Source organism: Mastigoproctus giganteus, chromosome 6 (assembly GCF_048544385.1).
Source record: "Mastigoproctus giganteus isolate SK-2022 chromosome 6, ASM4854438v1, whole genome shotgun sequence".
NCBI lineage: Eukaryota > Metazoa > Arthropoda > Arachnida > Uropygi > Thelyphonidae > Mastigoproctus > Mastigoproctus giganteus.
The window spans coordinates 60,971,878-60,995,223 of NC_143580.1; the positions used below are offsets into that span (position 1 = coordinate 60,971,878).

The 23,346-nt window shown below is 36.4% G+C and overlaps 1 protein-coding gene across 1 annotated transcript in view; it reads right to left on the reverse strand.

The window, feature by feature from the left end:
• The window catches only part of LOC150084342 (cell adhesion molecule Dscam1-like), a 217,085-nt gene that overhangs the window by 39,519 nt on the left and 154,220 nt on the right, over window positions 1–23,346 (reverse strand). Inside the window, exons 7-13 of the mRNA XM_090376189.1 lie at window positions 14,723–14,992; window positions 14,210–14,617; window positions 10,287–10,448; window positions 4,421–4,699; window positions 3,773–3,892; window positions 3,115–3,288; window positions 2,117–2,264 (exon numbers count right to left, since the gene is read on the reverse strand). Coding sequence (XP_090232315.1) covers window positions 2,117–2,264; window positions 3,115–3,288; window positions 3,773–3,892; window positions 4,421–4,699; window positions 10,287–10,448; window positions 14,210–14,617; window positions 14,723–14,992 — 1,561 coding nt within the window. The remainder of the gene's footprint in view (window positions 1–2,116; window positions 2,265–3,114; window positions 3,289–3,772; window positions 3,893–4,420; window positions 4,700–10,286; window positions 10,449–14,209; window positions 14,618–14,722; window positions 14,993–23,346) is intronic.

Sequence of the window (23,346 nt, forward strand, 5' to 3'; positions counted from 1 at the left end):
CTTCCATTCTGTAAATCGTTGGAGTTATTAATACACGAAACTCTTCTGGTTCTATTACATTATCTAAAAGTCCACGAAAATTAAAATTCATTATCAGCTTCGATGCCGAGGGAATTTAATTATTGTTTAAAAGGAAAGTTTGCTTAGTTTCAGAATTTTATTGCAGCAATTATATATTTCATTGTTCTATCTTTTAATAGGAATATATTTTATCATTTTCGTGAATATCCCAGGTAGAAAGCAAAGTTCGCACTTCATTTATTTTAACAAGTCCGCTCATTTCCCAAATGACACAGTTATGTTACTCATTCATCGTATTATCTCGCCTTTAAATAATTAATGCACGAACGTTGTTCCATTTTTGATGAGAAATATTCTAATCTGGACAGATTACTGTGCATAGCAAAGAACCAGTTAATTTCTAATCAGGGAAACCACGGACCATCTATCGATCTTTACAGCTATGCCAAGTTTCCTTGGCGCTGCTGGTGCTTTGTAATTAACATACATCAAACTTCCATTATTAGCGTGTGTGGAAGTCCCCCTTCTTACCCCCAATTCAAACGTGCACCCAAACCAACTACAGTTACCTATTAAAGACCTACAATCAAGGCAAAGATAGCTTATAGCGATAGGAACAAATTGCTTATGCGCATAAGATAATGGCAGAGGGCCACCGACGTTCCTGTTAAATGTAGAGGAAGGCTTCGATGCAGACACGCGTGCCTCTAACCACTTACATATTATTCAAGTGTTCATCTAAGCCTCACAGAGCTGTGGCCAGCTATTTCTGTCTATAAGTAAAGAGGGAAGCTAATTTAAAAATATCTGCAACATTCTATCAAATGCGAATCACCTTTGTGGAAGTTGGAGACCACAGATGGAGCTATTGCGCAATATTTTATTTCAAATACGTTGTCCTCTTAATTTGGTTATCCTTTACAATAATCAATTTAGCTAGCCAGTAAACCCTGGGATTGCCAGAAGCGCTAACAAATATCTTAAATGAGATAACGTACACACTAACTGCAAATCAGTGATCCATTAATTACTAATTCAATTACTGTTTACAAATTACTGATCGATTTCTCAGCAAAGGATAACGTACTCAATCAACAGAGTACGAAATACTAAGATGTATTGAGAGAGGCTGCTAAATAAGTCATAATGTATTTAACACCGAGTTTACACAGTAATTTGTGGTCCAAAAATCGATATGACATAATGCACGTGACTGTTGCAAGTTTATTATACAAGTTCAGGAGGGCAAGAATCCAACTGAGCAGACTGTTAGATTGGTAGCGGTGTAAGTGAATTAGGAAAGATTAATTTTAAAGATTAATTAAGGATGGAGAAGTTTCAAACACAACACATAATACAAAAATCATTATAATTATGAGTAGTGTACGTTTTCAGATCATTTTCTACCCCCCATGGACTTAATCTATAATTTTTAAGGGCAGTTGTGAAACGTATGCTGCTTGAGAAGCTAAAATAAATTCCATACATACTACATCTGTCAAATCCGATTAGCTATTTAATGTTTATTTTTTATAATAAGTACATCTGATTACACCCAACTCAGGGATGCCCACAATAAACATTTGAATCCTCACAGCAGAAGGAACTTCGTATTTACCACAAGTTGCTTTGATATTACACTACTTTTAAACAAATGGCATCGCCAAAGTGTTAATCTACCATTTATTTAAAATACGAGTGGATAATTTAGAAGTTCTAATTTCACATACAACAGGGACCGTCACCAAAGAGGCCACCTAACATCTGACAAGAGACTTCTAAGTTCTGAAACATGGTATTATCGCAGAGTACCCCACCTTTTGAATTAACTTTTTGGGAATGCCATTTCTGAAATGAAGCGCAATACTAAGGCAAAATTAGTCCTGCTCTGGTTATTGTGACCAGCTAATTTATTTAAATCATTCCGGCTGCAAAAGCACAAAAGAATGAAGACTCTCTCATCGATCTTTGGAGAGATACTGGATAAGAAAGTTTTTAAAAATTTGTTGAAACGCGCCACATCAGAGTCCATCTAACGAGGCGTATGGAGTTGGAGGTTTTTCCTGCTCTGCACCCAATGATAAATGGGACTTACCGTTCATCCGACTGATTTAGTAAAGGAAGGTTGTCTTTCGTCCATGAAGCTTCCAACGGGTGGTCGCCTTTTGCTTCGCACGCAAGTTCAAGAGGCGAACCAAGACGAGTAGTCCTCACTTGATGTTGGGAAGTAAACTGTGGAGGTTCTATGAAATAGAGATTAAAAATGAATAAATTTTAAGTTAATTTTAAAGCTCCTAGAAATTCACGATAAAAATGTGTAATGTAATCTTGACTGTAAAAAGATAAATCCAATTTAAAAATTGTTTTATTTTGCAATGAACGTCATATCGCTCGAAATTGGGGCTATCGGATGGAGGTGATAACCTAAAAGCGTCCCGGACATCACGTAAAGCGATGAGTATCTCGAAAATCATTTTGCCACTGAATTGGATTAATTTCTAGATCAGATTAATGGATTTTTATATACATTTTTAAAAATTAGAATACTATTTGTATTAAATATAGCAACTGTACAAAAATAGCCGTATTTTTTTAAAAAAAAGGGGATGGATCGAGCAGTTGCATCGCTTAAAATTGATGATTAATGTATAGGGTGCAGCAGAAGTTAAGGATAATAAATACGAGGTAAAAACACGCTGGAAATATGGGGGATGTGCCTTGATCCTTGATATATTGAGTGATATAACGTGTATCTGGCTCGTGGCAGACAGATATTTTAATTTACAGTTCCAAATGTTTTGATTTGAATACGTACAGTGTACCTAGTCTTTTTTATACTTATGAGTTACTCAGATTAGCTCTGGGAGGTCAGGTCGATTACGGATTCACGTTAATGCAGTTCATAAAATCGAGTATTTTGAAGGATACCTGTAATAGAAACAGGTAATAAATAAATGATTATTACAATAAATATACAATTTCATTTAACATTAACCAACTATTATAAAGAGTTCTGAGTAATAATACATTTATCTTCGCAACAAAATCGCTAAAAGGCATGCAGTACTATACAAGTAAAGGAATAAAACTTACTGTGGACTGTTACCTTGACCAATTTCGTCAGACCAGCTCCGACATTATTTGTCGCTAAGCATAAATAGTAACCTTCGCTGTTACTATCTGATTCACGTACTGTCAACGAGCCATTTGCATATATGACGTAGTTGTAGCTATTGTAGACAGGTTCGAAATCTCTTGGGGTTTTTCCTAAATATTAAAAAATAATGACATTTGTTGATTATCTGTAGCAGGTAGTTTAAAAGAGACGCTCATCAACTATCAAAAACATAGCAATTCTTTAACAATCCAGATGGCCATTTATCGTTAAATATAACAAAGATTTTTTTAAAGTAAGGTGACCAGAAATCCTTCTTTTAAACGTATCATTTTTGATCTCAAACCAGATTTCCCAAATACGATTTCAATTAAAGGCATTTGCATTTTTAAGTTCACCAAGAGCTTGGACATGTATTTTTCTCCTTTCTCTATTATCTATAAGCAAGCGGTCTTAAAGATGCAATCGCTGTGCCAGGCTATTTAAAATTGATGAAAGCTTACTATTTAATCAGCTTTCGTTGTTAAACAGATCTTGTTACAATCGGTGGCCATTTTTCAACCCATTAATATAAATTAAAACTATAAGATAAGGTCATGGGATTCTAAAATATTTTTGCGCATCCCATCATCTCACCTTCCGATTTTTTCCATGTCACAGTTGGAAGAGGAAGACCATCAGCTTTACAGTCCAAAGTCAGAGGATGACCATGGATAACCGACGCATTTTTGGGCTCCACTATCCACCGAGGTGGTACTATAATAGTAAAATATACATAAATATCTATTAATAAATCTGGATATAACACAAATTAAAAAGTCTTAAAAGTAGGGTGATAAGTGGTGTATCTCCAAGTGGTTGTTTATTCTCAGATATTGCAGAACCCTTTTGCTGTACGTTAACTTTCAGTCTTTTAAATAAGAGAAGCCAAGTTTAAATTAAATTCAGAATTCTATAGCAGCTAATAAATATAGAAATAATGTAAACTTAAGATGCACACTACAGCATAAATTAAAATTTAATATTCTAACAATAATAAACAACATTCCACTCGTTATTTATTTATTTATGTTTATAAAATATCTTTGCATTATTTTGAATATTCAAACTTTGTTTTTTTTAATAATTTTATATTTGAAAGAAAGAAAATAAATTTATTAAGAGTATTAATCACTTTAATTAAAGAATTTATAATTAGATTTTTAGACATTCATCATTACTTCTTATATCTTAAATAGTTTTCATAAATATATATATCACAACACAAATTATTAGTGTTCTTACCATCAACTATCAAAATGGCGCTGTGACTAGCAGTACCTCCAGCATTACTGACCAAACAGGTGTAATTGCCAGCGTGCTGTGGTCCCACACCAGAAAATGCTAAGATTGCGAACATATCATGCATTTGAACTTTCAAACCACCTTCAGGAGTTAGTTTTTGTCCATTCTTTAACCACCGGATGTCGAAAGGTGGATCGCCCTGATTAATAGCACACGTGATCACAACAGAAGTTCCAGCACGAACTCGTGGAGAATCAAAAGGCATAATTTTAGGTGGAGCTGAAAACAAGAAATGAAAATACCACGTTAATGCGCTACGTAAACTCTTCTTTATCTTATAAACTGCTCATCTAATCAGAGCACGCAAGTTGTTGATGACCAAAAGACATGACGCGAAAGTGCTGCCATCTGGCGGGAAATCTAAACATCACCGAAAAGCTGCTTTTATTTAATTATTGTATAGTTATCAGTTGTCTTTTTTATTTCTTTAATTCCGTTTTGAAATTATAAATACTTAATAAATATTAGGCATTCACTTTTATAAATTTTATACCAAATTGAGTGAATAGGAGTTAAAAATAGTCTAAAAGTTTCTAAGACGAAAAGCTAAAGCTGAGATTCCATATATTAAAATTCTAACTTTGATCGAGTGAAAGCAACTTTCAAACATAATCTATAAATGAAAAGATTTTTCTCAATCGTAATTAATTAATAGATTCGTGACTTTTGACTTCATTAGATAAACACTTAGCAATACTAGAACTTACATTCACCAAATTTCTACATTTTTTTTTGATGTTTTAAGAGCTCTTAAAGAAAGATCAGCAAATTGACGAAACTCCAGGAAGTTTATTAATTATGGGAGTTCCTTAAGTAATGCATACTGAAAAGTAGGACATAGAGATACAGTAGCAGCTTGAAAAATAGTTTTAATTTGAATTTTGCCCTTTGATTTCCATCTGCTCTATGTCACAATTTTTAAAATTAAGAAGGTAAGTTTGTTGGACTGAGATAGCAACAATAATAACTGGTTGGATTTTGCTACTTCTTGAATATTAATCGAAATTATATGCGCATTTCGATTGGCTTTAGTAAGCAAATATATAAACTCGTTAAGGAGTTAGCGTCGACATTTATTTTTGATGATTGTTTTATAAAAATGTTTTATGACTTTGAGTTGTTTCTAATTCTTGAAGCAGAATTTAATTTTCTATTTATTTTGCAGAGATAAATGCAAATATACTAGAACACCTTTTAGAAAATAACTGCATACGTATTTTTGAAAGGTGGCAAAGCATTTGGTCTTTAATGAGGTTGCTGGAAAACGATAAGAACCATATGATTCTAAGATGGATGGTAGGGTGGTTGGATTAATGGTTGGGTCCTCCAACGATTGGTTCTGGGACCATTGTTGTTTTTGATTTTCATAAGTGACATCGACGAATGGTACAAGGCCATGATGCTGGCAGTTAAAACCCAAAATAACATCACTTGGTGGGGCTGAATTAAAAAAAAAAAGTTTTCTTTTAACCAATCAGTTGCTAATTATTAGAACAAGTTACCTTCGCGGGTGGCTGAGGTGAAAACTTGGATAAATTCAAAAGGTAACTGGGATAGTTAACTACCTGAGGAGATAAAATCTACTCATTACTGTACGGATGTATTTCTTCCATCGGAACCCAACAAAAGTACGAAATATTTCCAGGAATGGAGGGTTGTTAAATATCACAAATAAATACTTCCCTGCCAGTTTATTTATCTAGTTGATGTAACAGCGTAATGCTGTGATCTTTTAAAATTTTCTGCCAAGCCGATTTCGTAAGGTACGTGCTTCTTGCGCGGTCTCTTGCGAACGCTTCCACTTGAATCGCTGCATAAACATACAGTTGTAGGCTATAAAACGGGAGTGAACGGCTTACATTTCAGAATAAGTTTCGGTTATCTAAGATCGTATTTTGCTTCGTAAATTAGTAGCGCGAGCTGGAGGCGGAGATAAACTTCTTGTGTGGACCACATCAATTCTCAATGCCTTTTCAAGGCGGCTGCAAGTGTTCCAACACAGAGTACGTTGATATGATATCAGTGTTTGTGATTCTTTATTCCTTAACTGTGAAATACTTCTCTTGGTGTGTTTTTTTTTTTTTTTTTTTTTTAATACGGAAAATAACGCACATAATCTGCAATAAACCCATTGATATTAATAAATTTTCTTATTCGGTTACTGCCTACATATTTTTATATATACAGTGGCGGACAAAACCTGCATCACCTTAAAAAAAGTAGCATTTGTAGTGAAACGTATAAGATATTGTTTGATGACAGTAATTTTGTTAGCAAAGCAAAGGTATTGCGTCAGATAACGCTTCTAATCCATCGGACAGTAATTGCAAGGTATTGCATCAGCCTTTGGAAGAGTGTACATTAGTATCCTGTTTTACGGAGGTGTAAGCATGGGTCCATATGTTCAGTTGACACCAAGAAAAAAAAGTGTAGCCGTTGCTCTGTCCCGGGAAGGTCTTTCTATGCGTGCAATCGTTGATAAAATAAGCTGCCACCAGTCAATAGTATCTCGGGTGCTGAAATTAAATCGTTAAACCGGTGATATGGAGAGAAGACCGGGATCAGGCCATAAGAGAGTGACTACGCCTTCCCAAGATCGATATTTGAAATGGCTGTGCCTTCTTAATTGCCATGCTAGTACTCCTAATCTAAAACTGGACTTGGAGATGGCCTTTGGTTTTGAAACCTGGGCACCAACTATCCAAAGACGGCTAATTCCTCACAGGCCACGGGTCGATACGAGAAAAATTAACGTCTCTGGGCATCACAGATGATCCACGCTGCCACTGTGGCACTGACGAATCTTGGCACCATATAATGTATGACTGTCCTGACTATGAAGACTTCAGATCTATTCTAATTACAAAGATTATTAATTTGCCAAAGGACCAAGAACATATATTAATTCATACCCATGACAATTATAAATACGTCACCACTTTTGCATAGGATTTCAACAGACGAAGAACATTAAGGAGCCTACACCACCAAGAGCAATAACTTGAGACAGATTCTGGGCACCCTCTCCAGTAGCATCAACCGCCGACGTCATCGAAGCTCAGTTGAACTGAAATTCACTTCCTTCATCCAAGTTCCATCGGGCTGATATCTGCAACTGATCTCCAGGCAAGATCAACCAGTACCTAATCTCACTGAAGACTCCAAAACTCAGACACTGGAGACATCAGCAGCTTTCCTGCCACAAGCTACATTGGCGATCAAACCGAGCACTCTAGCCTGGTTTTGTATTACTCTCCTCCCTGGGCGGGGGAGGAGATTGGTTCCTGTCTCCTCCCCCTGCAACCCCCTTCTTCCGCCTGGTGAGGCCTGGGCCTGCCTCAACTTCTTTTCCCTACAGTCTTCAACTCCCCACTACTCTGTCTATCTCGCAGTGTACACCCCACACAACTTATCAATTAATAACGTCCAAATTTAAACTACGCTTACATATTACTCTTGGCCTTTTATATTCTAGCGTTAACCCCCTTCTATATATTTATTATTTTTTTATTCATTTATTTATTTTTTTTTTTCATATAGGCCCTTGCCACTGAAATCTTTGGAAACTAGATGGCAGGGCCTGCCAGAGTACAGCAATCTACTGGGTACCTGACCTGCCTCCCCGGGGCCAAGTGCGGTAACGATGGGTCTCAACGGCTAAATGGTCAGAAGAACAACGGTACACATCCTTCCACTTCCCACACACTTTTTAAATCTCTGGCCTTCACAGAGTACACAACGCGGAGATGGGGGAAACCCCTAGTGCCGTCAGGCAATTAACACACTTTGCACTTTCCAAAGACGGCTTTCGGAATGTAGTCTTCATGCCTATCGGCCCAAGAAGAATAATTTGTTGACCCAACAAATGAAGAAGTAGTGACATGCTTGGGCTAAAACGCATGTTTCATGGACAAAAGAGCAATGGGACACCGTCATTTTTTTCTGATGAATTGAAATTCAACCAGCATGGCTCAGATGGGAAGCGATATGTCAGAAGACGAAAATCGGAGGCATACCATCCTGACTGCATAACACCGACTGTAAAGTTCCCCGCCTGTTAGATGGTTCTGGGGATGCATAACAAGCAAAGGGGTGGGGCGAATTAAGTTTATTAACGGAACGGTGAATGCAGAAACCTACACTGCTATCATGAGGAGTGCCTGAAACCCGTTATTAGGGATAATCCACAGACGTCCAAAACTGCATTTTTCAACAGCAAAATTGGTAAGTTTTATGCTATTTAGATTTAATGATGAGTTTGTCTTCTTCTCTCACAAGGCTTAAAACATACTTACACCAATGTTTTTCTCCCTTAAGGTGCAGTCATACCTCAGAAATGATGGCATTACAGTGTTGGACTGGCGGCAACAGTTCAGATTTGAACCCTACTGAAAATTGCTGGTACATAATGTCGTCTAAAATTGCCCAGAAGAAGCCAACAAGTAAGATTCAGCTGCGGGAGAGCATTGTAAGGGTGTGGTACCACGAAATTGGGCAACCGTATATTCAGAAGTTGATTAACTCTATGCCAGATCGTTGCAAGGCTGTAATTACAGCTCGAGGAGGAACAACAAAATACTGAGGACATATTTTGCTGATTTACAGTACATTTTTTTATGTTTAATTTATTTTTCTTACATATTGTACTATTACTGTTAACCACTGGCCATGTGGCCGTGAAGGGCAACGTTGCAATGTATCCACTTGTATTATTATTATAATTATTGCAATAAAGATTTCTATAATACTATTACGTTAACTTGCCATCCAGTGAGTTGTGACTGGTGGCTGCTACTCAATTGAACTTTCAATTGCATTATTTTCGCATCTTGATGCCTGTAATCTTCTAGCAGACGCTGGAATTAACAAATCATCAATATAGGGTACATCTCGACAAGGACGGTATCCAATATAAGCCCCTTAAACGGTTTTGTGAAGGGGAGACCTTGTTTTTTTTTTTTTTTTTTGATTTGGTAGTTGTTGGCGCATCAGCTTCTGTGGCCATATTGCACCTCCCAAGGTTTTTGCAGTACTTTGATCCAAGCCCGAGGCGAGAATCGAACCCGCGACCTTTTGGGTTGCCGGGCAGGTACTTTACCCACTCGGCTAGCCCGGTCGGCGGGGAGACCTTGTGTGGTTAATTTATTACGGAGACAAGGGGTGATCATAGATAGGTATTCTTCAGACTCGATTGTGATCCATCAGGGTTCAGTGTTCGGATCTCTTGTTTATTATCTTTCTAAATGATATTCATGAGGGAACAGGCGAATCTGTTCAATTCTGCTGAGAACTTAAACGTTGGGAGGGTGGTTAAAACCAGAATATGTTGTTCCCCATAGCAGATACAGATTACGTTCGCTTCCTAGCATCGTGCCGTTTTACAATTGACCTCCCCTTTTTTTTTACACTTCATTAGCAACTTGTTAACCTTCATTTTGGCAGTATTCCAAGATTACCTAGTAACTGTCTTTGTGCATCCCCGAATAAGGTTTTACAACGTTATTTTGGTCCCACATGACGGTGCTCTGTACCTTATCTGCCATGAGATCTATCCTCCATTCTTTCTCCATCTAGAAAAAAATCACTTAAAACCTGGTACTACCAAAAAAATTAAAAGTTAAATCAGATATCAAATGCATTTAGAATTTACATAGGTTTCATTATACTATTAGTTACAAAAAAATAAATAAAATATCAATTTCGTTGCATTAATGGAACTAATTCGTCGAAGTGGAGAATGGCAAAAAGCGAATTACTTTCAGTTCACATTTGCTTATTAGAAAAAAAAAACCGAAGAATCACTTACTAGTTACATTAACTACGACTGTTTGGGTGTGGCTTTGACCTTCTGTGTTCCGTGCTGTGCATTTGTATAATCCTTGATCATAGTCTCTCTGAACTTCCAAGATAATTAAGGTTCCATTGGAATATGTTCGTTGTCTTCGGTTTTCTGGAAGCTGGAGCCCACCTGCATTGATTGACAAAGTAAAAAAAGAGAAAGCTTCAGATTATAGGTAAAAAATACAACTTAATCTGTGTAATGGAATTCGGAGAAATGCTTTTACAATGAATCTCTGAAAAACATTATTGATTGATGCAAAAATAATGAAAATTGAAGACGCATTACACCAATTTCTTATTTAATTAATAAAGTGGTGTTCGTGTATTGCGATATTTTAACTTAAGCTACAAGTTCACCTAATTATAAATAAAATAACACTTAATAATAGCTAAAGTTTAATTAAATAGAACCAAATTAATAAATTAAAATTTCTGTATGAAAAACTAAACTTAATTGTATAAACTTTGGACCATAATGTTGATTTTCAAAAATTCGATTTTTTTGACAATCAGGAAACATTGAAGTCAAAAAAATTAACAACATTATTATTGGTAATATATACAATATTATACATTTATTATTATATAATTATATGGTGCTTATTATTTCTAAAACATCGTTTTTTTTGTAAATATGCTATTAGATATATAGAAACAATTATTGATTACCTAATTATAAATAAACAATTTAATTAAATAGGACCAAACTAACATGGATAGCACCGAAGCTTCCACTTGATCATCACGTTCTTGTATTTTATAAACTCTTCTGCTCTTCGGTTTATGTAATATTTTCAATTATAATTTACAGATGAGAAACTACAATAAAATTTCTATTATTAACTGATTATTTAAGTCTCAATTGTAAATCAGAATTAAATTCGGATGTTTTAGAACTGTTCATTTGGGGACAGTTAAAGAATAATATCTTTTATTTCCACAATTTCTTTGTATAATAATCCCTAAAGGTTTAGTCTATTCTAAAAGCATTATTATACACGAATATCTGTTTACATATTCTACATCCGAGCAAATTCTAAATTAAAATTATTTTTAAGAGACGCCGATGAAAGGATCTTTTCCATCTGCTGGAATCAATTCAGCTTACAGAAGCATTTTAAAAGGATGATATCGGCAATATTCCTTTTACTATTTGTCTGATTCGAGTAAACGTTAAATTTAATCCGCAACGCTGCATTATTCAGTGTTCTTGAGTTTAAGTCGATAAATAAAACACTTCGCAGCAAGCATTCAAAGTGAGACGTCTTACAATAAATTCAACATAACTGTGGATTCTATTGAGAAAACGATTCAAACACCAAAAAATATCGAATATATTCAAAATTAGAAAAGTGGAAAATCTTCGAAATATAAAGGACTTCTAGCAGTTTCGAAAATACTACTGTAAGCGTGCACTGGATGGAAAAATGGATCTCAGGTAGCCAATTTGTAAGCATCTCTTCTGCTCATTGTTAAGGCAAATATTTATCTAAAATGCCTCCAGCATCAGTAGACCAAGCTTTGATGTAATTCCTAATGCATTTGATAAAAGAGAATTCTGTAAATTATGGCATAAAGATGTTATTCCATAAGATACGATGCTTTTATTTATTCTTAAACCTCTATTTTCAGTCTACTCTGCAATATTTTCATCTTCTGTATTCGTGTAATGGATTTTGGATGCAATCATCCGAAACGTTTGCATTTTAAATGATATTTACTCGATGTCTTCAATACTACTTCCTTTTCGATATTATAGGGACCATATATTATTCAACTAGAGAGACAGATTTTAACTACGATAACCTATAATGCTAATGAATGCAAGGATCGATTTGAAAGCATAATTTGGTGGTGGAATTAAGATGAACAGAAATGCAAGCTTGATTGGTGTATCGCCACGATTCGATAATAAAGGTCTAATTATGGTAATAACGGCAGGAAATTGGATCTTAAGAAGACCCTTTAAGAGGAGAATATTTGCGCATTTATCGATCTTATGGGATAAATTTATCAGCATAAGGGAGCTAATTCATTGAGATAGAACTGAGTACCGAGTCAGTGTGGTATACTCCCGATTATAACGCGACTTAATGAGAAAAGATTGCTGATGAGGTTGTTTAATGTTGCACTGGTAGAAATTGGAATGCGCGAAAACATGAGAGCATTTAAGATTACATCAGAAGACATTCTAGGGTGTTCACCTCCGATGGCGTTAGGGAAAGGTTCCGGGCAGCATTGGAGGAGGAGTTCAGATTGTACCATAATGACTTAAGATCGAATGTTTAATTTCTAATGTAGCATAAAGATTACCAACAAGTATTGTAGATTAGTAGAAGAATGGTTGTTGATGGGAGCAGTAACCTATGTAGAATCGGATTAGAATGGTTGGTTATGCAATCCGAATGTACTGGAAGCACTACAAAACAACGATTTCTACTTTCTTGCAAAATTTATAGCACGGATAAAAGAAGGGTGTTGCTAACACCTGCATCGGAGCAACTTAAATTACAATTCTCTTTTTCGTTAGCTCTCTTGGAGTAGCAAGGAACGAATATAATCTTCTTGCTCCTCTTAGATAATTACTGCTTAATTCTGTCTTATTGTTTATACGGATGAACTGAGACCGGTTTAACTTATGAGCTCGTGCGTGGGTATACACATACTGTATTATCATTAATTCCTGTTGGAGTGATAATAAGGCATTGTAATATTACAAGTAGATTACAGGAGTCTGTCGGAGAGGTTGTTTATTATGTTGCAAGCGAGAAATAACTAGAATTAAATCTCTAATTTCTAAAATTTAATTTTTATGATGGTCCAAGAGTTGAAGAATATTCAGCAAATCGAGTATCGTTCAGTAATCAGATTTTTGACTAAAGAGAGCAGAAATGGTCAAGAAATTCATGAATGATTGACTGGAGTGTTCGGAGAAGTATCACCCAGTCATGCTGCTGCTGCTGCAAAATGGTTGGCAGATTGCAAAGGAGGATGATCCAAGGTTGGCCATCTAAAGAAACCAATTCTGAAACAATTTCCATCGTTGAAAAAAAAATGCAAACAGAAGCATTAAAGTGTATGAACTTAAAGTACTGAAGCATTTTTAACGATAATACATGAGCATTTAGGAATGTCCAAAGTTTTGGAAAGATTGATTCCCAGAAACCATTCAATTCATGACAAACATCAGAGGCGGAAATCATTAGTTTAAAATTATTTCGTGCCAATCCAGATGAATTTTATCTCGTTTGGTGACTGGTGATGAGACTGGGCTCCATTTTTGTGATCCTGAATCCAACTTAGAGAACATGCAGTTGAAGCACAAGGGATCTCAAACCCCGAAAAAGTTTTAAATCCAACCATCATCTGGAAAAGTGTCGGCCTCAATTTTCTGGACACAAAAGGATTGTTGTTAATTGGTTATCTTGCACTAAAAGAACAATATTCCCAATAACAGGAGAATATTGTGTCCATTTCCTTAACTAACACATCGAATTTATCAATCTATGGCTTATTTGCTCAAATAAAAGATTGTAACAAGGAGGGATATTTAAAGAACTCACAGGCGAATAAACATTTCAAAGAAAAGCAACAATAACAAATAACACACTTATATACATTCCCCTTTGGCAAAAGCATCCAAAGACTCATATGCTACTCAATCTTTAGCTCTTTAGTTGTCTGAATGCTGGTAGATATTCTACTCTCAGCGAAACATCTACACAAAGCGTTCAGAAAACTGTCAGTCAGTGGAAGGACGTTGTCTGAACCCGCGATTATTCAATATGGGGTTCAGATCTGTGCTGTGTACCGGTCATTCGCATTGTTCGAGAGCATTCGGATACTTTTGGCAGGGGAGTGTACGTAAATATTAAGTGATAGTCCTACCTTTCTCCCAAGTTATAGCTTCTAACGGATAGCCTCTCACAGGGCAATGGACAATAAGAGAATGACCTTCAATGACTGACACGTTGTACATAGGACGGATAGAAGGAGGCCCAAACACATTGATCCTTGCACTGTGCGAGACGCTGGCTACGGAGTTGCTCACGACACACTGATACAGTCCACCATCTTGAGTTAGTATATGAGAAATGTTTAGATAGCTCACCACTCTTCCCTGAGGTGTTAGGAGGTCCCCGATAATAAACCGACCGTCTTGCGGAAGGGAGTTCCCGTCTACGTTCCAAGTGATAGATGGCAAAGGGTGTCCAGAGGCGACGCATCGTAGTGAAACCGCCACATTGGGTCGCAGCGTCCTTTCGCTGAAGGTTTCGTGTAGTACGGGTCCCACATCTACAGCAAATAAAACCATACAGAAGTTAAAAGGCGTAATATTTATTAATGATGGGTTATTGTGATTCAGTAATACCCAGGAAGAATCCATTCTTCCAGACTTACCTCCTACCGTCAGTTGAGCAGATGTTTGTTCTGTCCTTCCGGCACTGTACACAAAGCACTGGTACATCCCTTGATCCTGTTTCCACACAACGGGTATATGCAGCACGTTCGGGGCTAGGAATTGAACTCTTCCGTCCTCTGCTAGGTGGCGTATGTCTTTCATCCAAAGTATTGAATCTATAGGGTATCCAGTAAGGCTACACGTCAGCGTGGCTGATTCTCCGGTTAACACTATCATTTGATGAGGTTCCATGGTAACTTGTAGAGGTGCTAAAGAATATATAACGGGCAGTTCAAATGAGCTGCAAATGGTATATGACATCCTGTACATATACTACGGACGTTCGTGGCCTGGGTATGAATGGGTAGTGATAGTGTTAAAAACATCTGTGCTTAATGTGCAATACTCCAAATAGTATCCCACCAAGTTGCAATAACGTCTCTTTTAAATTACAAGATCTGAAGTCAACAAAGTTACATGATTGAAGAAAAGATGGACAAAATCGGTCATCTAATATTTGGGGAAAGAGGAACTGACGCCACAGGCAATTCATGAGGATATGGTTACGACATTGGGGAGGATGTCCCTATCTATTCAATGATTAAGAAAGTGGGCAGCAGAATTTAAACGAGGGAGGAAGACCTGCAACGCCCGTCATTCCAGAAGTTGTAGAGAGTGTCATGATCTGGTGATGAGTGATCCACGAGTTACATTTCCGTACATTGCCAGATCCTCTGGAAACTTGTGTGCCACATAATAACAGTAGTTCTCGCTGTGAGAAAAGGTATCAGCACATTAAAACCACACAATAGTTAAAATCAAGTGAATATTTGCATCTTTTTCAAGCAGATCCAGAAAAGTTTGTGACCATGGATGAGACAAAAGGTCCATCAATTTTAGCCCGAGACAAAAGGAGCAGCGCAAACAGTGGAAACGTAGCTCTTCTGCCCATCCAAAGAAAGTCAAGTCGATTTCTTCAGCTGGCAAGATGATGGCATTGGTTTTTTGGCATGCTGATGGAGTGTTGCTAGTGGATTACCTTCAGAAAAGTCAGACGGTTATACAGACCTTGTGAGGAGTTTTCGTGAAAACAAAGACAAATCTGAGGAATCTCAACAAAGGGGTCTTTCTTGTTCCACCAGGAAAGAGTTATTGCAATAGATGCACTGCATGAATGAGGCTTTTAAAGCGTGCATAATCCTCCATTTCACCGGATATTCACCTATTTCCTAATTTGAGAAAAAATATATATTGTCTCTGGTTAGTATCCATTTTCCCACCAACAGTGACGTCACTGCTGCAGTGGATGGATTCCTGGAGGCCCAAGAGAAAACATTCTTTGCAGCATCGGTGGCAAAAGTGTATTCACCTAACGGGACTATGTTGAAAGTAACATGTTACAAGACTCCACAAATAAACCCTTCATACTCAAGCCACGAACTTTTCAAAGGCCCCATTGAAGTATAATGTAACATTACAAACCAGTATGGCCAATTAAAATTTTGCTATTAAAAACAAAAATATAATTCAAGCTGTAAGTGAAAACTGTTTTATAGTAAAAGTAACAAATCTATTGAGTCTGCTAATATCCTTGTGCAAATCTCCATTTTCGTCTTAAGAGTTGTGGCACCTGTGGGATATGGCTAGTCATTAATATAAATAATTGGTATCCTAAGGAAGATCCTTGGGGGACTCCTATACTATAAATGAGTAAGACATTTCGCTAAATGGAGAACTCAAACAGGTAGTTGCAATCGGGAGTTGGTTGTTGTTGGTATTGGGCTTAACGACACAAGGGCAACTGAGGCCAAATTGTGTCGGTTCATTGTTTATTTACAGGCAACATATAGTTATAGATGTTAAATCATATGCTCCTGTACAAGCCAATATGTTTTAGATACAATAAAAGTTCTTCAATATTCGCTTCATTTCCCAATAAATGAGATAAATCAGGTGGTTGAAGGATGGTTGAATATAAGGGACGAGCACGTGGTGGGTTTTAACCCAATATAGGAAGATATGAGTGTGTCCAATTCTGAGCCTTGCCAGTACAGTACCACTTCCTCTCGTCTTAAGCCAGAGAGCCACAGCTTTGGTTCTTGTTTTATCTGGTAAAGTTCATTGTTGGTGTCACTTTTTCCAGATCTGTGAGATAGGGAGAGTCCAGTCGCCTGCACATGAAAAAATACTTAATTGGAGAGTTATTAAACTGAATTACAAGTCACAGATGTAAATATCAAAAAGAAATGGGGCAAAGGTAGTTCTTCCAGCAACTTTTGACACCCTTTCAAAAGATGCTGGAGTAATACCTCTAGTTATAAGGGTGTTTAAGGCGTTTGAAGGAATGAGCAGAAGGAGCTGGGGAGATATTTTCATTGGCTCAAGAAACAAACACAAAGGAATACAAATATAAAATTCTGGAAGTTGTTGATCACTGGAATAAATCGCCTTCCATGATAGTTGAAATAAATAGTCGGACCGGATTCAAGGAGGCGGGGTTGAATTGTTACCTTTTATAAATGGGCAATTTGTGATTGGCCCAAAGATGTTTTTTTTTTCTTCAAGTTCCCTTCCTTATACCATTTGGCCTGATTAATTCTAGTACTTATCTGTATTGAAATTAATTGAGTTTTAAGAATTAATAAATCAACAATCTTTGGATCAAAGGACAATGAGTTAATAATCGTCCATAAAAAGTTTATTTCTGTGGATGTGAGCGATCTATACAAAGGTTGATTTTCCTTGGTACAATTGCAGACTCACTGGAGATACCAACTCTAAAAGATGTCTAGCAGGGGCTTGGTTATTTATGTATTTATATATATATTTTTTCAATTGTATACAGCTGGGATATTTATAAATCCCTGTGTAATGGTGGATACTATAACTGGAGGAGTCTTGTACTGTCCAAGCAAGTTATTTGTCTTTGATGCTTCTTAGGAGAACTGGATTTACTGCGCTTTAATCAGAATATGAAGACTACATATTGGTAACTACTTTATTTTCAGTTAATGTTAGAAATTTATTCTGTCGGAAGACTAAATTAGCACTTACTCTGAAAGTTGCCGTCTTATTAATCTTTGATTGAAATTATAACTTCTTGAAGACTAATATACTAAGTTATTTTGACGTGCGTGGCTTCTTAGTTCTTTCAGTGAGAATTTCAGGTCATTCGTTTTGATCGTCCAAGGGTGGTTAATTTTTATAAGATTAAGTTCTCCATTTGCGAAATGGAGAAGTGAAGTCTTTAATATATCCTTAAAGGCAATTTATAAGATTAGTTCTATTATTATTGTTCAGGGAAATAAGAAGCGTTTGAGGAATATTAACACTGTCTTTTGAAGGAGAAATAAAGATTTTAAATGTCGGAATACCTGTCCAATATATTCTGTTCTTTTAATATGACAAAACTGGAACCACATTAATCAAAGTATTAATGACAATGTTAATAAGTAATATTATTCATGTGACATATATTTTTTAAAATAAATAGCATTTTAAAAAATTCTGCTAGTTATCTACAAACGTGTTGAATTGCTGACACCTAGAGCCAAAAGTTAGGAGTAGTGAGAGTATTTCATTTTTAATTTTGTGGCATTCGCTGATTGAAGCTGGTGAAGTTTGGCTTATGTGCCGCCGCTTTCCCATTAAAATCGATGCTATGATGCAACATAAGTATTGCGCGTTTTTACAGGCCTTAAACTTCTGGTTTATGTTTCGCAGGGATGTCTGACTCGATTATTGTACTTTGTAATTTGGGACGTTTGTTAAACCTATTAACATTTTTCTTTCCATCGTGATTAGGTTTGGTAACCTCTGGACCACATCGGTAGTTCATGTTATTTGCATATATTAAATACTCTTTGCGAGGGCATATGAAAGGGATAAGAACAGGATGCAGACGAAGAAAGATTGCAGAAGATACAAAACTGTTGGGGTGTTCTTACTATCAAATACCACTTCGACGTCAGCGCAAATAATTGCTGTCTTGGATTTAGTCTCAACCGCTCTAACATGGCGATCTGCTGGTGGACATCTAGAATATTAGGAAGAGATTGCTGGGTGAATAAGGTTCCGATCAGCCTGAAGTCTAACTCTTTTTCGGTATAATGCATAGAGATCTTCCTATGGATTCAGGGGAGATCTCTATGGATTGGAGATGTGCGAATCTCCAATTCACAAAGGGAAAAGCAGGTAATTATAGACCTATCAGCCTAACTTCTATTCCAGGAGAAAATAATGGAGTAGCTGGTCAAAGAAATAATGCAAAGCCATCTAGACAGGCATGTAGTTATACTGTTGTCACAACATGGATTTTTTAAGGGGCGATCTTGTCTGACCAATCTGACCGGATGTGAATAATAATTTTGATATCATATACTTGGAATTAAGAAAGGATTTCGTCACTGTTCCGCAAGAAAGATTGCTGTACAAACTGGAGCAGTGTGGCATTAGAGTCAAGTTGCTGCTATGGTTGGGAGAAGACAGAGTTGAGTGGTGTTCCTCAGGGTTCAGCCCATTGCTGTTTTCAATAATTAACGAGATTGATGAGGATATCATGCTTATTGTCTACGTTTTCAGATTACCAAAAGTCGGCAGGACAGTTAATGACATGAATCAAGGCATACTATTGCATAAAGACGTGAAAAATTGGGAATACCGGCTAAGAAATGGTAATAATTGAGGTTTAACATTGATAAATGCAAGATACTGCATATGGACAGCAGTAATCCCAAAATAACATACCAGTTGAATGCTACCAACTCAAGGTGGTGGTGAACTAAATAGACCAGGGGTAAGTGTACAGTCCAACAAGCAGTTCTCTGAGTAGTGCAGACAGGCTGCTAGAAACAGCTCATGGGGTCTGTAGATGATATACAGGAATTTTTCCCAGCAGGGAGGGAAATGATTATCCCATTGAGAGGCAATGCAAGTATGGAAATTTCACTTTAAGAAGTGATCTGTTGTAACGGGTGTTGTAACGGGTGCAGGGAATAGGTAGATCAAGGACACAAAGGGCTATTCTTGCTCGGTCAGCACACATGATGAGGCATAAATTCAAATTGAGGAAGGATGGTTGCAGGATAGATGTGCGGAAATTTGCTTCCAGACAGAGAATAGTTGATTGTTGGCACAAACTTCCATCTGGTGTTGGGAAAATCTTGATTAATCATGTCGCTTTTATTTAGAATTAGATAAATTACTAAAGGGGATGGAAAGATGAGATGGGATAGTTTTTTCTTTTGACCGCTGTACGGTTGTTAATGCTTCCAGGTATATAGTGGACATAAATTTACCGATGTCAATTGAAGACTTACCGCAATTAGGCAAGAGATAAGGCAGGCTTTTCATAGAGAGTCAATTCTGAAGGTGCCAGTGCTGAAGATCAAGGCGATGTCAATGTCTGGTTGAATAATTAATGGTTTATAAGCATGGTGGGCGACATTTTCTTAATAGGTTATTGAGATTTGGGGGTAAGTTGAAGTCTCCACTGTCGAGGTCCATAGTAGAACTATAATCTGTTTATTATCCAGCTCGAGACATCATTAATTACTAAGGCATATGGTGCTGACACAATACCTCAAGGTTAATTAAGGCTCCATAATGCTTTTCTCTAACGACCAGGGATTCTAATATTTATTCTTAAAACAAGCATACAATTTTTTGATATGATTCAAATCAAATACGTCTGGATTTTCTGTTCACCGGCTTTCCTTCGACTCTAAAAGAAAAAAAAATAAGTGAGAATCAACGAAAGTCTTAAAAAAAAGATGCTCTCCAGACGCCAACAAAGTTTTAATTGGGATTAAGGACAGACATCATCGCAGTTAGGTACACTCAATTAAGCAAATTTGTTAGTAGAAACGGATAGGCTGAAAGAAGTGGAATTAGCTAAAAATAACCCTAATTATTGGATCATATGAATATTCAGAAAACTAATGTAGAATAACAGAAAGAAAAAGAAGGTATATTTCTTGAGTCAAGTACCAAGGATGTGATGTCTTACAGAAACTTTGAATGGGCGAAAGAAAAAAAAAAAGTTCTTTTTTTTCATACAGACGCTTCATTAAGGAACCTGTGCATATGTAAATTAGTCTTATCTCAACACATCCATGAGAGAGATAAAAGTTGAGTAAATGAATAAAGTAAATCTTACTTTCCGCCAAACCCTAGCGCGTGAAATACGGCGACATGCTTGAAAAGCTCTCACAAGATTACCTTTCTGCTGAATTAAGCATGAGACACTGCATGTTTCTCTCTTTAAGACTTCAAGCGACTCTCCAGGCATCTTTCGAGTTCTTCGCGGAGTGTTGGCCTACAAACCGGAAGTTCAAAAGTCAGTTCGTAGAATGAAGGAGATTAATGGGGCTCGCGATTGTTCAACACTGATCAGATCGACCACAGTCGGAATTTGTAGTTGTTTGAACGCGCCTCCGGTCGTGATGTTCTTCTCGATTATCTTTAAACAACCCTCTTTTGGCTACTGTTTCTGAAAGAGGAATCCGCGTGGAAAAATGGTTCTTCACTTTTGAATCAAAGAAGTTGACCAATATCTAATGTTGTTCTTCATTAGCCGTGGAAAAAACTAGTTCAGCATGTCACCGCCAGGTGGAATCACATTTATCACCTCCAGGAACATCGTTACCGTGGAAGTTGGATACTCAGATACGACTTCTCTGGGAATCTCCTGCTCAGGGCTGAGTTAGTCAATCTCGGGATAAGGTGATTTTTCTCTCTGTTGGCGATGTTATTCCTTCAGAAAAGGGAATATTTTAGTTAATCACAGAAATTTAAGACCACAGGCAACAGACAAAAAATTAGTCATTCGTAGTATCCTTCTATGATCGTTTATTTACAGCACTGAAATCAGAATTTTTGTTCTAAGGTAGAGCTTCTGTTGTTAATTCAACAAAAGCAGGTCAGCGAGCTGTCAACTGCTTAATATTTACCAAAAGATAACGCAAAATCCAACAATGCTGCTTTAAGACAGATCTTTCCTGTTGGGGGCGCTTCTGCTATGTCACAGATGCGACTGGCAGCTGTCATTCCACTGATCAACTTTTACTTATTCCATCTCCAAATTTTGACCACTGAAAAGTGATGATATATGACATAGGAACAAAGCGCACCAACACAGGAGTCGGTCTTACTATACTTTTGCCCAAAATCCTTTTTACAGCCATTAAAGGCCACGAAAACATCAAATGATGATTTTTATAATTTATATGCATTTCAAAATAGCTTTTAATTTAATTGGTGATGAAATTTTTATTTTTTATTTTTTCCAAAAGAAAGCTAGATGTCAAACTCAGTTGAACTTTCATAACACTCTTGCTGCAATTAATAGTGTTTTGGTAGTAACTCTTCTTTAAAAAAAAAAAAAAAAAAAAACTGCCCATTCTTAACTTTTTCCCTATAATTTGCTTCCTTCGAACATATGAAAAAAAATGTCACGAAATGTGAATAAAAAAGTAAACTTTAGGAGCGGGCTGCGCACTTTTCTGATAAAGTTCCAAAAGAAATGAACATTTTATGTCAACTGGTATTTTTAAGCAAACCATTTAACTGATGTATCGATTTTCGTTAATGGTTTGGGCATACAGCGATAGCTGCAGCGTCACTTCAGAAATCCTGTCAAGATAAAGAAAGAAAGCAATATCTGTAGCAGTCTAGGTTTTCCACCAATGTCTCTCGTTATCAGGAACAAGTATTTTTATCGGACATCATAACAATTATGTCACGGAAAGGGAAAGCGCATTCCAAACTCCAGATGCACTTAGAAAACTAGTTTTTGTATCGCTGTAGGAAGGAAAAAATCTACCTACATCTTTAAAGAAACCTAATGGTAATAAACTGACATTACTTTTAAAAAATTACAAAGGTCCCTTTATTTTTTTTTAACAGAAACGCAACGGATCTTAATTCGAATAGAATTAATGACTGTGGAAACAGAAGAAAAGAAAATGGCACGCGATGTATGGATCAAAATCATATTTTTTAAATATTATTATTGTTGTAAGATCTGCAGAAAAAGTCTACAATTATAAGCAGAAGATTATACGTATTCGGTGTAAATTTCAACAATGGAAAACCGCTTGTGCATTTCACGTCAATCTGCTGTTTTATGAAATGATTGTTGAATTCCAGGTCGTCTGCAATTATTTGGTGTAAATTGCAACAATGGAAAACTGCCTGTACATTTCATGTGTAAATCGGCTGTTATATAAACTGATTGTTGAATTCTTGGTCGTCTGCATTGTGCATTTTATATGTAAATCCGTGGTTATTTAAACTAATTGTTGATTTCCTGGTCTTCTGCTCAAATAAAATTAAATACTAAAAAAAAAAAAAAAAAAAAGACTTTACTTAAATTGCAACAATTGCTTGTATGTTTCTTATGTTATATGAAATGATGATTGCTGAATTCGTTTGCAATTATTCGGATAAAAATGAAACATACAAAAAAAAATCTGCTTGTACATTTCATGTGTAAATCGGCTGTTATATAAACTGATTGTTCAATTCTTGGTGGTCTACATTGTACATTTTATATGTAAATCCGTGGTTATTTAAACTAATTGATTTCCTGGTCTTCTGCAATTATTCAAATAAAATTAAATAC